The following is a 16374-nucleotide window of genomic DNA, read 5'->3' as shown; positions in this document are numbered from 1 at the left end:
ATTAAAAAAACCCAAACAGCCACCCCCTAAAAAAACCCCACAAAACAATCTAGAAATAATTGGTAAGATCAACCTGTGGCCCTCCGAGCAGGCAGAGAGAGGGAGAAACGTGAAGAAAATCTCTTCTTGGTTAAAATTCTTGCTTGGCCTAACAGACACAAACCAAGCTCAAACGCAAGAAAAGGTCACCAAGGCAACCCCATCACTGAACAAAACGCCTTCACACCCTGGAGATAAGATATGCCCATGTATATGTATATCTGCCTATAGGTGTGTGTGGGTGGGTACACATAGGCATGGGTATGGCTCTATGGGCATAGGTGAAGGCCTCTATGCCCGATCTAACCCCCAGGACACAGCGGGAAGTTAAGAAATATGGCCCCAAGCTGGAGTGGGGAGCAGGACCTCTTTGGCCCCCTCCTTAACTGTGGAAAGCAAACAGACAGTACACCATTCAGCCAGCCTTTGCCCGAGCAAGCCACCGTCTCGCTTTAAACAACTGTCTCCTGGAGGCATATCTAGAATTAAATGGAGTTCCTAGGTTGTTTTCTTTTTTTTTTTTTTTTTTTTTTTTTCCGAAGGCTCTATTCTCCGCTCAGCTCGTGTGTCTCTCAATACAAACCGAGCTGGGCGAGGGATGGTGCCGGGCATATGCCTGAGGAAGGATAGCTTGCAGGGGATATTGCAGGGGTTCAGGGTGCTTCTGGCCGATTTTATCCTGGAAGATTGATCTAACCACACCATATAAATTAATGAAAAGATTAAACTTTTGCTGAAGGGGACATCAACTCTTATGTCATCTTCCCGGGTCTTCTTACTTGGGCTCTGTAATATCTTTCCAAGGCCTTGATGTACTGTTTCTATAAAAATAAATTACTTGTAATTGAATTCTGCACTCTTTCTTTCAAGTACTTTATTACTGAGGAGCACCTTAACTGGATGTTCATAGTTAGAGGAAAATTGGTGCTTCAAGTGCTTACAGATCTTAGCACCACAACAACAACAAAACAAAAAAAAAATAATCAGGAAGAGATTATGAGAAATATAACTCCCACGAATTTAATAATCTCATAAAAAGGGTTTTCATGGCTAAAAATAAAAGTGTAAATAAAATAAAGAGGAAAAGAGGAAAAAATGGATAATTAATTAGGAAATAAGCAGAGAGTTGATATCCATCAATAAATGGAAGCAGAAAAAAAAGGAGGAAAAGGAAAAGGTGGGTTTTTTTCCAATACTTTCAGAATTGTTCTCTAATTCCTATCTGAACCTCTTGTCCCTTGCTGCTAAAGGATATAGTTTCAATTTAGTGTGGAAATTTGCTGTAAATAAATTGAAGCTCCTATGATAGCTAGTCCTTATTAACCTTTTATTTTTAGTGTTGTACTGGAAACTCATATCACCCAGCTGTCAGGGTTATAATTGAAAGTTATGAGACCATAGTGAGGAGCAGGCAGTAATTCAATTACAACAAATATCTTTGGGTTTATGGTGCAGGGCTAAATTAAATGTCATTATTCACTGTCTGTAATGGAAATCAAAAGGAAATCAGATTAGAGCATTTGTGAAAGAAATCACTGAGTGATCCTTAATGAAGAAATAACTGTCTAAAACAGTGTACTGTGCTTTACTTAGCATATTCATGACTAATTGGAATTGATCGTGAATCACACCAAGCCTGATTTATTATCGCTTAACGCAGTGGCTAATTCATCACTTTTATTCTTCATAACCTTATTTTTTCGTAGCTGAAGGGAAAGGGCACTTCGTTTTCCAGATTTAAATATAATTTCGTTTTGAAAGATGTTATGATTTGCAAGAGAAGTTGTTTAAACGCTGCTTAAATTCCTTCTGACAATTTACACTGCTTTGGCGAGGCGGGGGGGGGGGGGGAGGGAACACACACAAGGAGATTTCCTGCAAGGATTTACAACTGTAAAAAATGTATTATTGTCGCTGCAGCTTGATAATATTTTGCATTCTCATATTTAAATATATGTATGTATATAAATCCCTAACGGTCCGGTTAAAAGGAGAATCGATGCATCTTGTTGATATTTTCGTATTGCTGGAAGGGAAAAATAAGCTTGCGCCGCGCTGTGCTGTACAGGGCAGCGATGCGGCAGTGATGCCCGGTTAGCGCGGGGAGGGCTGCGCTGGCGACAGCCGTCAGGGATTGGGACCGCTGGGTGGGTCGGTCTGTTCGTCCATCGGTCTGCCCGCAACCGCGGCGCTCCACAGTCGCTCGCTGTGCGCTCCCCGCACGGACACCTTAGGCAGGAAGAATGGCGCTCTAAATCAGAGAAGGCCAATTCCTACTTGAGAAAATCACTGAGGTACCCGAGGTAATTAATGCCTTCGGAAGCCTTTCTTTGCACTAATTACTCCGTTGTAAATGACCATCATTAAGGCAATTGAAGAAAGCTTGAAGGGAAAATTTGATGTAGGAAGTGCAGTTAGTATTAATTAACCGTATGATCTCTTGGCAAGTGCAAGAACATCAAAGGTTGTAGGTGTTTACTTAGCTACAAGATTTTATCAGCGGTGAAAGTCAATGTTTGTCCATATTCGGTAGTTTTGGTGTAGAGACAAGGGTCCGCAAAACATTTTGGTCCGTGCCTCTGACGATGCTTCGGGGAGAGCTGCTAACCAAGCAGTGCGGAAGGGGAAAAGTAATGAAGGTCTGAAATGCCCCTGGAAAAGAGGAGCGGGAGGCGCAGTGGCAACTGCAAGTTCTGCGCTTGTTTGAGTGAGAACGGCTGGAATTGGGGCAGGATTATCGGATTACAGGCGTTTCTCGCTTAGGGACATAAGCACTTCTTTACATCGCAGCCTGCAAAAGATGCTGCTCTTGTCTGTCAAGAAGTCAGCAGTAGCGAATTTTGTTTTCTTTTAACATTTGGGGAATGGGGAATGATTCGGACCCTTTTGTGCAAACTCAGTGTCTCGCATCTTGACGGAAATCATCCATTCTAGACCCAGTCTGGGAGAGAGCAGGAGGTCCGGTGTCTTAGGGGCCAGACCCTAGAGTTTGACCTTGTCCACGCTGGCAGTTCTCCGGAGTGCTTAAGGTGTAACTAGGAAGGGAGTGAGGGTTCCACCCGTCCTGCGTGTAGTCTCATTTTCAGTGTTTGTGGGAGCGGCCCCTCGCTCCAGACGGGTGGCACAAAGACCGCCACTGGCCGTCCAGGGGACACGGGGGCCTCCGAGATTCGATGCGGAGCGGCCGGCTCCCGGTCTCCCCGGCTGCGAGGGCGCTTCCCGCCTCCTAGGTTCAACCATAGGATCAGGGACCGCCCCCCCATCCCCGGCCGCCGAACAGCCCCCCTGCAGCACTCAGAGGGGTTCACTCCACCTGGGGCCGAGCTCTCCCCCTCTGCTGCTCCCGAGGAGAGACCTCAGTAAAGTTGTGCAGAGCCACTCGCCTCGCCCCTCCATCCTTAGCCCCTGGGATAATGCTCCCTTAGCAGCTTCCTGGGGCACCTCCATTTTTGGTTGTTGTTTTGGTTTTGTTTGCGTTTTCTTTTCACAGGTATGGTTCCAGAACAGGAGAGCAAAGTGCCGAAAGCAGGAAAACCAGATGCACAAAGGTGGGTTAGGGGTGCGGGCCTGCCGGGAGTGGTCGGCCGCGGATCCCGAGGCGCCTTCGTTGCTCACCCGGCCCTGTCTCTCCCCGCAGGTGTGATCCTGGGAACCGCCAGCCATTTAGACGCCTGCAGAGTAGCCCCTTATGTGAATATGGGAGCCCTGAGGATGCCTTTCCAACAGGTAGTTAGCTTCGGTTTTATTTTACTTTTCCCCAGCAAGCTCTGACCCTCTTTCGTTTGCACGGGAGTAAGCCGGACACGTTTACAAGTGCCATTTATATAGAAGTTGGCACGTATTTAAAACAGGCTGTAAAACTTGGTGAAGGAGCCTCCGCCCGGCTTTCGGGAGCTCAGCGCCCTTCGGGACTGGGTAGGAGGCCAAGCGCGGGGGTCCCGCAGCCCCAGGAGGCGCCGCCGGTGCTCAGGGCCTCTCGGCCCGCACACCGAACTGGCCTCCCGGGGGCGCATCGCCTTCCCGGGGCGGGAAGCGCCCGGGCGAGCCCGCCCGCACTCTGCGGGGACGGACCGGCTCAGTCCCGAGCCGCCCGGGGGGCTTCGGTCTCCGCCTAGAGCCGAATAGCGCTGCGGGAGAAGGGTCTTCCACCCCATGCGCGAAACCATCAGGGAGAAAAACTATGCGGACCCTTGCGCTGTCGTTCTCCTCTTCAGTCAGTCCCAGGCGGGCTGTTGAGATCTGCCCTTTTCCCGTGGACGAGGCCGTCCCGGAGACGGGGAGGCTGCTCCCAGATGCTCTGCCAGTGGATGGTCAGCTGGAACAGGGGCAGGGGTGGAGCGCAGGTACCGACGCCACTGCGGGGCCCAGGTCCATGCCCTACTGAGGTGCAGCCCCCCGGGAAAGGCCCCTGGGGAAAACCGGGGAGAGGGAGATGAAATTCCGTCCCGCCTCTAGCCCCTTGTAACTCTCCCTCTCTCCCTCTTTTCTCTCTTTTTTTTTTTTTTTTTTTTTTCTGGTCAATTAATCGGGAAATTGATTTTTTTCCCAGCCCAAAGGGACCCTCCACCACCTTCTCCGTCTCAGAGACACGTGGAGCTGACAGATTAATTGTATTGATTTTTAAAAGACATATTTGGACGAAAATAATTAAATACATAAATAAACTCTCCCCCATTCCTCCTCGAACCTACCCGGAGCTGAAATCTCTCAGTCAACCCAATGTGTTTGTGTAGGTCGAGAAACCTCCAAAGCAAACACCAGTCGGGTATAGAAGGGACCCATGGCCAAAGAGTTTTAGCAAGGTATAAATAAACATCCTTGGAAAAAAAGAAAAGCCTGAAAAAAATTAAAAAAAAAAATTAGTTATTTAACACTTGTTGGCGTTGGGCCGCATACTTACTATTTATTTATTTATTTAAAGCCATGAGCAGGAGGGTTAAGCGTCTCTCTGGGCCCCTGCTTGAGTGCGGAGCGGAGGTCTACCGCCTTGACTGCGGGGGGGCTCCGCTCACAAGTTGATCTTTTCAGTCGCCGGGCTCTCGGGAAGGGTCGGGGCAGGGGATGTGGGGTGGGGGGGCTGCGTGCCCGTTGCCATGGCCTCGGGGCTCACGCCGTGTCTCTGTCGCCGCCGCCGCCCAGGTCCAGGCGCAGCTGCAGCTGGAGGGCGTGGCCCACGCGCACCCGCACCTGCACCCGCACCTGGCGGCCCACGCGCCCTACCTGATGTTCCCGCCGCCGCCCTTCGGGCTGCCCATCGCCTCCCTGGCGGAGTCCGCCTCCGCCGCCGCCGTGGTGGCCGCTGCCGCCAAGAGCAACAGCAAGAACTCCAGCATCGCCGACCTGAGGCTGAAGGCCCGGAAGCACGCCGAGGCCCTGGGGCTCTGACACGCTTCACCCGAGCCCCTCTCCCCACACCCCGCCCCAGGTGCCCGCGGCGGGCGTGTGTGTGACCCGCACGGACCGCCGCTCTGCCCCCCTGCTCCTCCTCATACTCCTCCTCCCCGGCCGCAGGGCGAGCAGCGAGCGCTCCGGCCTCCCTGCCGCCTTCTCTTTCTTATTTTGTTTTTTTGTTTGTTTCTTCCCCCTTCCCCGAGGTCTGCGAGCGCTCGGCGGCTGCGCCCTCCGGCCGCTTTCCTCGCCCGCTCGCCCCCAGGGACTCGGCGGCCACGGACGTGCCGCGTGGCGCGGTGGGGACGCTCCGCGGACACATCCACACACACACGCGCAGCAAACACGCACCCACGAGTCAGAGACTCCTCGGAGGACAAAGTAGGTGGGAGGAGAAAGAAAACAGAGTTTAAACAAATTCACAAAAAGAGAAAAGAAAAAAAAGAAAGGAAACAATCTAAATTATGTTAATCTGTGAACATTGGGGACACTTTGGATTTTTGACCCTGGCAAAAGTGATCGCTCCGGCATAACGTCATCTGCTGCTGTCAATTTTGCTACCTTGTGCATGTGTCAAACTAAACACGTTTTGAAGATCAGAAATATATTAGAACGAAACTAAACAAAACAAATAGTAATAATAATAAATAATAAATCCTTGGGGCTGGTCTCCATTAAAGATGACATTTCTTTGTTGCCAACAGTATTATTTCACTGCCATGAATCTCTTCCATCACTGAGGAGCTGCTGCTGCAGAACTGGTTTGAATTTAAATGTGGAATTTCAGATCTGAGGCAAGGCAGGTTTTTCTTTTTTTTTTTTTTTTTTTTACTTATTTTCTTTCCTAAAAAAAAAGGCAGCAATAACAAAAAAAAGTGTGTCTCAAATGTCTGTGTTCTTTGAAAGGAGAAAAAGAGAGAGACTAGAAGTTATTAATTGTTAGTGATAACTTGAAAAATGGGAACAATAAGAAATGCACCTGTTTTGCCAGAATCACCTGAACTCAGAGATGCATTGAGCCATGGAAAGAGGTCAGATTTTCAATATTTTTTTCCAAATGCCTGGATCTTTGAATCACAATCTTACTGTTTTAGAGGATGTAGAAAGAATGAATTATACAACAAAGATGGACATATGGTTTTAAGGCATAATACTGATGCAGCATTAATTTTAGTGAAATGCAATTAGGTGCAGTAAAGTGCAATACTGTAAATATTATAGATTAAAAAAAATAGCCGTACTTATTCTGTTAATAACCAATTCTGCAAGAAGCATAACTAAAATCCTTTATGCTCAGACTGGTGCATTGCAGCTCTTTGCCAAAATGACAGTCTGAGTCTTCTATGAATGGATAAAGCTGCTTGTATCACATATGGGAAAAGGTAGATGCCATGACTTCTAGTCAAGTTAATGTGCCATATTTTTGGAAAACAGATGAAAAGCCTGTATGACACTTTCACAATCATTTTAATAAAAAAAACCCCCACAACCAAACCAAACAAACTAAAACAACTCATAGAAGTGTTTTGTAGAAGCGGACAAGTTCAATAGTTGGCCATTTTAATTTTTGCCTGTGATTTAGATGCCAAGTATTAAGCTAATGCTTAAGCAAAGTAACTACGATAAATCCAGCAAGACTGGGGAGCAGGAAAACCCTTTAAATTATATTACCAAAGTGTCTGAGTTTACTGACCCCTCTTCCCAGTTTTACCTTTTATGTTATTGACTTCTAATTAGGTTTGTTTTTTTTAAAAATTTTTGTTTGAGAGGAGAGAAGAAGGTACAAATATTGGTCTTGTCTTCATCTAAAAAGCTACTTGTTGCCTTTGTTACCAAGGTCTGCGTTGATGGAAGGTTATCCTCTCAATAGTACCATTATTAGGCCTGCTTTTTATGTATTGTTTAGCAATCCATTGCTAGTTTTGGCTTTTGCTGATATTTATAAAATCCAAATATTCTCATAGGACAAAAATTCATGGTTAGGATAATTTTAGACACTTTTCTTCTTTTTAATTTTTTTCTCCCTCAAATTCCGATATTTTCTAGCAATCAAAGTTTCTGCAATGTCAAAGTTGTGCCATTTCCCTTCTACTTACTACATGATAAGTAGTTATATTTTTGATTTGCTAGGCCTGATAAATGTTGCCTGCCTTTTTTACCTCTCTGTGAAAGCCTAGCACCTTTTTAAAGCAAGGCCAAGATATTAAGGTAGCATTACTTCTTGCTGAGAAATACAGAACAAATCTCAGGCAATTAAGAATTTTTTTTTTAAACAAAACATTACCTAGAAAATAAAATGTTATTCATGATGATGTATGAATTTCTGGCTAAAATGAGAAATATTTGGAGTGGTTTCAGCACTTCTAAAATGCAGATCTGAAAAATAATAAACATAACTACAGAGATGATTTAGGCTACAGTAAGTAACCTGTTGTGCTAGGTACCCACAGCATTCAAGGAGAATTAGATTCACAGTGTTAAAGTATAGAGCTTTTGATTGAGTAAGGGCTGCTTGTTATCTGTGCCTGTGATCTAATTGTTACCATTTCAAATCCTCTTTTGAGACCTTAAAAGAGGCTTATGTGACTTTTTCCAGTCCTGTGCTGGACTTCCACAAACTAGTGATTTTCAACCTTGAATAATTCCACAGAATGAAGTGGCTGAAAGTGCAGGCTTGGGACCTGAATTTTCTCAGACATCTAAGTGAGGCTGAGAAGTGTTACCAATCTCACAGTCTTACAGGATGCACATACAGTATGCATCCACCTTGTATGGGAAGGAATAACTTTTCCACCTTTACTGTTTTACTAGGTACAAACACAGCAAAAAATGCTTGTAGATTTGTCTCAGAATTTTTGGTTCTTTCTTGTATTCAAAAAACAGTGGAAACATGAATACAATTCCCTGCTAAGATGAAACAAGGCTGGTAGGGTAGCATACATCTTTCCAGAATGAAATATTCTTACAGTTTTTTCTGATTGCTTTCAATGGATGTCTCAAGGACATTCTTGCTCTCTACCACAGAAGGGAAGAAGGTGGCAAGATTTATCAGCTTAGCCTGTTTTGAAGGAGGTACCACAGATTGGCCTGGGGAGAGGGGCAGGGTATTGCTGTGAATCTACCAAGGTGTTTCATGCTGCTTTTGCATTTCATTTAGCATGAAAGGAAATGAAAAGATGCACTATGTAGGGGTTGTCACTGAAACCAGTTCTGCTTTTCTTATTTCTTGAATGGGCTGATTTCATCAGTGGTGGTATAAAAGCTTTGTTTTTGATGATGCACGTAGGTGACCTTGTCTTCTTGCCATCCTTACATCATTGGGAACAAATGAGGCATCCTATCTTGGCTACTGTGTACTGGACTGTACTTTTCTGTAAGTGTAAGTCACTGTGGCTCCATTCACTGTGTGGAGCTCCAGTGATCAAACAAGTTGAGAATCTGGACCAAAGCATCTACTCCATCTCTGTTAATGTGTGGTCTCTTTTTTGTTTGTTAGTTTATTGTTTAATTATTTTTCTTAAGTAGGTTGGAGGTTGAAGATAACATAGTAATGGTCCCGAGGTGCTTATTAAAGTTTAAAAGTATTGTAATCGTTTTAGATTCTCAGGCACGCCAAGCCTCATTTATTGTCTGCCATCGTCCAGCCTGATCCTTGTGTAATCTTTCATTTGAGAAGAGTGAGATTTCCAAGATCATCAGAACAGCAGCCACTGAGCAGAATTTCCTTGGAGGAGGCCCTCATTTGGTGTATGTGGATTGCTAAAGAACCTTTCTCAAAAGTTCTGTCTGGTATTTGAAAAATAATTTGAATGAATGCCAAATGAAAAATGCTGTTTATAAACAAGTCTATAAAAAAGGCTTCATGCATTATGTGGGCCCCTTTATAATGGAAAAAATATATTCTGTTTTTTTTTTTTTTAAACTGTCACATAAGCTTAAACACTTCATTTATTTGTATCAAAACAGCAAATTGACTCCATGGCTCATTTTTATTGACTTGGAAACATGTGAAAAAAATTATACTGAAAGTTTTTTTGCTTAGTAGGGTCATATAGATGTAGTGACATTTTGGTTAATATCATAATACTTAGCACTTATATAATGTTTATTTGCAAAGCACTATATAAATGTCTACTATCTAATCCTCACCCATTATAAACTAGGTAAGAATTATTATCCCCATTTTTAAAGAAATTCAAGCATATAAATCTAGGGCCAGGTTCCATCACCTGTTGTCACCACTGAGTATTATTACTTTTTTTTTTGTAAAGTAGGAACATCCCCCAGATCACAATCTGACTTGAACTTTGTGGTGGTAGACAACTTTCTATGTAACAGAGACCTTGCTCCTAGAAATTTAAACTCTGACTTCAGCGTAAGTCTCAAATGGCACGTTGAATATGTTTTGGAGTGGCAGAATTTGCCCGTGAGTTATTTCCACAGAACATGTAGTTACTGCCCAATGCTCTGACCCCATATGTCAGTGGGAATTTGGTTTATGGCTCAGTGGGGCTGAGTTGTGTCAGTGTTAAGACTGCAACCAAATTTCTGAGTTCCCAACAGCATGCACAAATTGCTAGGAAACCCTGATTTCCAACTTCCCCTACTATAAATTTTTCACACAGACCAAATGTACAGATGTCAATTCTTTGCATGCTTTATCTGCTATGTCTTTTAGTCCTATGTTTGCCTATAAAATAATAATAAGACATGATTTTGAATTGACATAACATTGACACATTGGGACTGTTGAGTCAAATAAAACAGATATGTAGTCCGACAAAAGTCCAAGTCCCTAAGGCAAAGCCAGATTATGGATTCTTTTTTTTTAAATTGGTGACAAAAAATACGCATGTTTCTGCTTGTTTAAATGTACTAGGCAAAATAATTTTTTTTATTATTAAAAAGATAATTTTAATTTTTGGAGACAGTATTGATTTGGAGATGGCAGGATTTTTTTCCCCTTCAGTTTAAGGAAAACTTTCAAAGTATAGGAAGAATAGATTACACATATTTCTTATAAATGTGCTTATTTTTGTAATATCTAATATCTAATTATTCAGGTGATGTCCTTGTAATTGCTAATTGTACTCAACTCTACCAAGTGCGCCCAACCAATATGGTTGGAAATTTTTTGTGTTCCTGGTCAAAATGGATGGTTGAAATGCCCCACTTCTCATCCGGAAGTAACCTACTCACCCTCTTATATCATTTTCTTTCCCCAATGTGATAGAATTTCCATGGCAAACGAGTTTCCAAACAGCTGTGAATAACATGGCAACAGCTTCTCATTTGGTCACTTGAAAATCTCTACTGGTTCCAGTAAGATGTGGTAGGACTGAAGAAGGCCTGGTATTGCTTGGAAACTAAAAAAAATCTAAAAGAAATGTGGTATGCTACAGAATGTGATCTCCTCTTCTTAAGAGGTGAATAGAGCCTTCTGCTTTATAACTCATGTTTTTTGTAAAATGGCATCTTTAGGTCACATCTGTAAAGGGTACAACATGGGTCCTGTCCAAAGTTGTGACCAATTGGTTATTTTTGCTAGTTGGCCTTTCTAGCCAGGTCAGTCGAAGGCCATAGGCTTTGGTGTTTGAGGCATTCTTCAAGAGGGATATGATACCAAATATCCCTCAAATTTTGTCTGTTAGACAGATTTGATGCTAAAAGTTGGTGCCTAACTTTAGTAAATCAGCCTAGAAATTTGCTGATTTCCAATAAATAATTCAAACCTGATGCAGTTCATACACCTTATTTTGAAAATTGATATTTAATTAAAATCAGTTGAAGAATGTAGAAAATATCGGATTTTGAAGCTGAAGATATTTATTGAAAGGCAATACTTTCATGAATCTAGGCTTATGGTATGTGTTAATTACATCAAAGACAGGCAAATATCTCTATTTGTTTGTATTAATGTATGTGGATGTTTTATTTATTTTTGTTTGAAAATTTCTAAATGTATATTATTTTAATTATGTTGAGTGTAAATTTGACAATGCTTTGCATTTATTTTTATATTTTAAAAACCTGTTGCTTTTGCAAAAATATGAGTAGCCAGTGTGATTTGCAGTACCAGAGCATTATTTTGGTTATATACACACAGTGTGTCTGAGTTTACAGACATTTCAGGGATTGCTAAAATGAAGCAAACAAAAAAAATCTCCAAAACCAACTCATCTTAAAAATTTGTAACCCCTTTTTTTTGTGGCAAAAGAAAAAAAGAACAAGCAAACAACTTTTTTTTAGGTTTCAATTATGCCAGCATGCTCCTACAGGAATTCACCAGACATGTTGAGTTTCATTTTTGGAGTGTATTATGTTGAATCACATGATATGAATGTACATCTTGTAACAGTGAGATATGAATAAACTTATAAATATTTGTAACCATGTGTTAACGGATACACAGAATAACTACTACCAAAGGGAATAAGAGTAACAAGGCATTTCCCCATGTTAAAGCAAAGCTTTTTCTTCTGTATTTAATGCTTTTTCTTTTTCAAGCACTTTACTCACTTTTTCCTTGCAAAGAATCAAAGTTGTGCATCTTAATCTGCAGTCATTTAATTTCACTTACAGTTCTCTCACTGGCTTTTATGTAAGTTGTGCAGAGTAAGTTGTAGCTTAGTGATGGTTAATTAGAAATTAGTTTTGCACCCCATCTACTTGTATGATGGTTATGTTTGGTATGCTATTTTTTCAATAATTTTCCTTGCTGTCAGGAGGAATATAGTAGCCTTCATAGTGGAATGTTTTAGGGATTGTATTTGATGGCCCTGATCTGTTGTCTGTTCAAATCAATAGGAAAGGTACTGCATCAGGCTTTTATTTTTCAAGTGATTAAGGAGTATTTCCTACATCCCTGCTTGTTGGTATGCTACATATAATTTCCTCCTATAGTTTTCTTCTTTCTAGTTGTAATTCAGCTTTCTGATGTTGAAAAGTATACCTAGGGAATCCTCTTGCTTCCATGCACTGTATCGTTTCATCAACAGTGGCAAAGCAAACTGTGTTGTTTGGAAGTCTTTGTTAGGTTACAGTCTGTGGATCATGTTCTAAATTTCCAGTGTAGTCACAAGAGTTAGGTTAGACTTGTCTTGTTTGAAAACCAGTTGTTTGACACATAAGTTGCATTTAAACTTCATCAACCTTATGAGACGGGTGGTTCCATATCAGAGCCCTTCCCCCAGGTCCTCCCAGAATCTCTTTATTCTTTCTTGTCTGCAGCTTATTGTATATGCTGAAGTCAGAACCTCTACGTAACTTTTCTAACCTTGCATTTTCTGCAAGTGTTTACATTTATTGGAGTTCTGACCTGGAACATAACTGGAAAGCAGTTGGTGCAATATTCCCACATCATGATTACTGTTTTTCTTTAAGCCAACACCACAAACTGACATCCTGTTTTTCCTGTCAATAACTATGTAAGAGACAGGCTATTATAAGAAAATAAATTCTTCCTTTTTGTCTCTTAAAGATATGTAGGCAGTGAATGGTTGTCAGTAGCACGTACTGTAAGAGCTACCAGAAAAAAAGTGATAACAGTGTCCTGCTATCTTCACCAGAAGACTGTCTAATAGCTATTTATAAACAAATATGTTTTAACACTTTTACCTTTGTCTATTCATATTCAGTTTAGATGTTGAAAAGAGAGATAAGTTTTTTTGGCAATTTGGCCGTTAAGAAGAGAATTTTTTTCCACTTCATTTTCATTAATTAGAACTTTTTTTCAAGTGGGTACTTGTTCTATTTCTTTCTGAAATCATTGACAGTTCTGAGGAAAGTTTCTTCTCTCTTGTCTTTGGGTATATTTTTCTTCTTTTTTGCATGAAAATTTATTTTTAATTCAAAAAGAAATTATACTTTGACCCTATTGCAATCAGCATTTTTGACTACTGTCTCTAGTTCTCTCTGAATTTAACTAGATAAAAATAAACACAGTAACAAATTCCTCATGAATTGTCAGTAAAATTTTCCCTTCTTTCTTGAGTAGCTTCTCTCTTAGACTACTATTTTTTGGACTGCTAACATTTGAAAATTATGAGGAGGTACACAGGAAACAGGTCTGAGTGAGTATCTGGGTATCTGCTGGCACAAATACCCATGAACTCTGGAAATTTTACCATTATGTGTGGTTCTGTTCTATATTGTCTGCATATCCAAAAGTCCAGTTAAAGTTAGAGAGAAATTTATAGACTTAAGTCTGCAGGAGCAACCACAGAAAGACAGAGCTACATTCAAGGACCACATGTAAATTGCTAGAGATTAGATAACAGAACAAAAGGAAATGTATATAATTTCATTTCCCTGAATCAAATACTCAGACTTCATTACCAATATGATTAAGAGTAATGATCCTACTCTTACATTTAATTGCTGGTTTATAATTGCTACCAAGAGGCTATAAAAATACAAGGTTGTATCCAAAACGTTGGATCTAAAAAAAGGACTTAATGCCTCACTCTAAAGTTAGACTTCAGAGGAATTTAGGAGCTTGGTTCCAAAACCTTAACACAGGACTCTAGCTACTTCTCAAACTCTGCCGAAGCCTGAGGGCTGCAGGTCCTCTAGTTCCACATTTAATTTCTGCATGTGCCTCATGTTCTACATGTCTATGTGCCTGGCACCTGACAAATCTCTGTGGCTGGGAGGCTTGCTCCCTTTTTAGCCTGATTGAGTTACAAAAACTAGGTATCTGTTTCATTTTGCTTAACTTCAGATGTTTACAATTCAAACAGCTACATCAGAACTTGTCAGTAGAAGCAGATAGTTTTCTGGTGAGCATATTAAGGTGTGCCTTAGAAGACTAGCTCAGATGTAGCCACCTTCTCTGTAGATATCTCTCTTTGGACAGACATGTACAATTCCATGACATGTATATTCCACGTGCCTTCTTTTTGTGTCCTCTACTGCACAAATGGCAGTGATTCCACTACTTTGTTTTCTTTAGAGGGGCAGGTTTCTTTTTCCACAGTGACTCAGTGGTTAGTATATTCACACAGGACTCTACAATATGGGTTTTCCTGCCTTCTTTTGTCTTAGCAGATGGGGTAGCAGAAAAGTTAGAACTGTTGGTCCTGGAGTAACACTTTACAGAACAGGCTAGACATGGATCACTTGGGCATGAGCTGACTGTAGGTGATACCACTTTGATGGCATAGCAGGCAAATGACCTTTTCTGCTATGATTTTCATTCTAATTGGTTTCCCTACTGTGATTTCTGATATTTTAGTCAACTAAAGTGCAAACTGTTTTTCTAACAGATTCTTGGGGAAAAGAATCACCTTATTGTTTTCCCTAGGTGGGACTCAGTACAATATTTGAATATTTCCTAAATATATCAGCTTTTCACAGTGGATTTCCTAGATTTCATGAAGTTTCCCATTTGCCTCTCTTCCTGGTTACAAAAAGACCTCTTGAGAGGAGGGATTTAGATGTACATATACACAGAAACATTAATAAACAAATCCCTCAAAACTTGACAGTTTTAAATTGCCAAGTACATAGCCTTAGAATCTTTAATGAAGCAATCTCATGTGGTTCCATCTTATGTTATCATGTACATTCTTGCCACAGGACCTCTGCTTCAGTTGCTCTGTGAGGTAAACTGTGCTCAGGGAGGGAATTGGGACTGTGAAGAGAATGAAGCCATTTTCTAGGAGTATTCCTCACTCACATGAGATACCAGTAGGTGTATGTATGTAGACAGTGAAGGAAAAGATGGCAATAAGTGCAATTTTGGCTTTATCATTAGCACAGTTAATGATCATGTAGAAGTGGATCTAGCTTGCTACAGATTTTCAAGTTGATACACTGAAGGTAGTAAGACATTTCCAGGATATCAATGAACGTGTGGCTTTCTGTTTTCTGGATGTTAAAGTCACAAGACCAGGAGTATGATTTACAGAAATGCTCAGTGTTAACTGTTACAACTGTAATGAACACAAGTTATGTAGGTTTGGGACTTCAGGGAAGGAGCCAGCATTACATAGCAGTGTAGATTCATGCAATATACCATTGACTTATTGTCTTTCATGAGGTAGATCATTTTGTCTTTCTGCTTCAGTCTATGAAATGGGTTTAGTGACACTCTCCTAATGTGTACATAGGAATGATACTCAGGTAGTGTTAACATAGGAGGACTGTGGCCATAAATTCATTAATCCTTATAGTACACTGATGTACTAGATTTGCAAGCATTAGCACAAATCCCATGAGGCAACAAGTAACTCTGTATTCAATGCAATGTTCAGAGGATCTGCAGTAAATAAAGCATGAGGATAAAGAGAAATATTGGGCAACTGCTGTATTCACTGAACACTGAGCACCGAATAAAGCTAGGGTCCTGTGAAAAAAAAAAGAAGACATCATATAATTAAAGAATGTATCATTATGTGTATACACATGGGAGTAGAATCCGATTGCATAGTAAATGCCAGTAATGGCACTTCCTGACTTTTGGCTGTTTAATGAATTAATGAACACTTATTTTTCTCAGCTTTAAGAATCTTTTCCTTCAACATTTACATATGCAGTGGTCTGTAGTTATCTCTTTTCATATTAAAAATAAAAAGCCTGTCTGCATACGCTGTAGAATCATTAGGACTGGGACACTGGACTGTCTGCCGAAGTCTAGAGATCACTTGATTCACAAAAGAACCTATATGCATAGGAAGACAAAGATGGTTACAGTGTCTGAAGCTTACAAAGGACTTGGACAAATGGGCCACCTGAAGGGATGTTGAACTCATGGACATCAAATATACAGGACTCCATTTTATGGGGATTGGAGCCCACTGATTGGAGGGATGGTTGAGGCAAAAGGCTTTAGGGCCTGTTCTGATTAGAAATCAGTTAAGAGGCAGTTCTCAGCTCACACAGGCTTTCACTGCAGCTTGAGTCTCTGTGTAATACTAAAGGATGTGAAAGGCTCACAGGTAGTAA

At 41.3% G+C, this 16374-nt stretch overlaps 1 protein-coding gene across 2 annotated transcripts in view; it reads left to right on the top strand.

Moving 5' to 3' along the window:
• The window catches only part of SHOX (short stature homeobox), a 10103-nt gene extending 4563 nt beyond the window's left edge, over positions 1 to 5540 (top strand). The window contains exons 3-6 of one of the 2 annotated variants that reach the window (XM_027675225.1): positions 3530 to 3587; positions 3677 to 3765; positions 5179 to 5438; positions 5518 to 5540. In XM_027675225.1, coding sequence (XP_027531026.1) covers positions 3530 to 3587; positions 3677 to 3765; positions 5179 to 5424 — 393 coding nt within the window. In that variant the 3' untranslated portion in view covers positions 5425 to 5438; positions 5518 to 5540. Of the gene's footprint in view, positions 1 to 3529; positions 3588 to 3676; positions 3766 to 4588; positions 4673 to 5178; positions 5439 to 5517 lie in introns of those variants that run through there. The other variant, XM_027675226.1, reaches the window with a different exon arrangement.
• The last annotated feature ends 10834 nt before the right edge of the window (positions 5541 to 16374 follow it).

This window comes from Neopelma chrysocephalum, unplaced genomic scaffold (assembly GCF_003984885.1).
Source record: "Neopelma chrysocephalum unplaced genomic scaffold, ASM398488v2 Primary Assembly neopelma1_25, whole genome shotgun sequence".
NCBI lineage: Eukaryota > Metazoa > Chordata > Aves > Passeriformes > Pipridae > Neopelma > Neopelma chrysocephalum.
The sequence above is the reverse complement of the archived record's forward strand: the minus strand, read 5'-3'. Positions and strand labels throughout refer to the sequence as shown.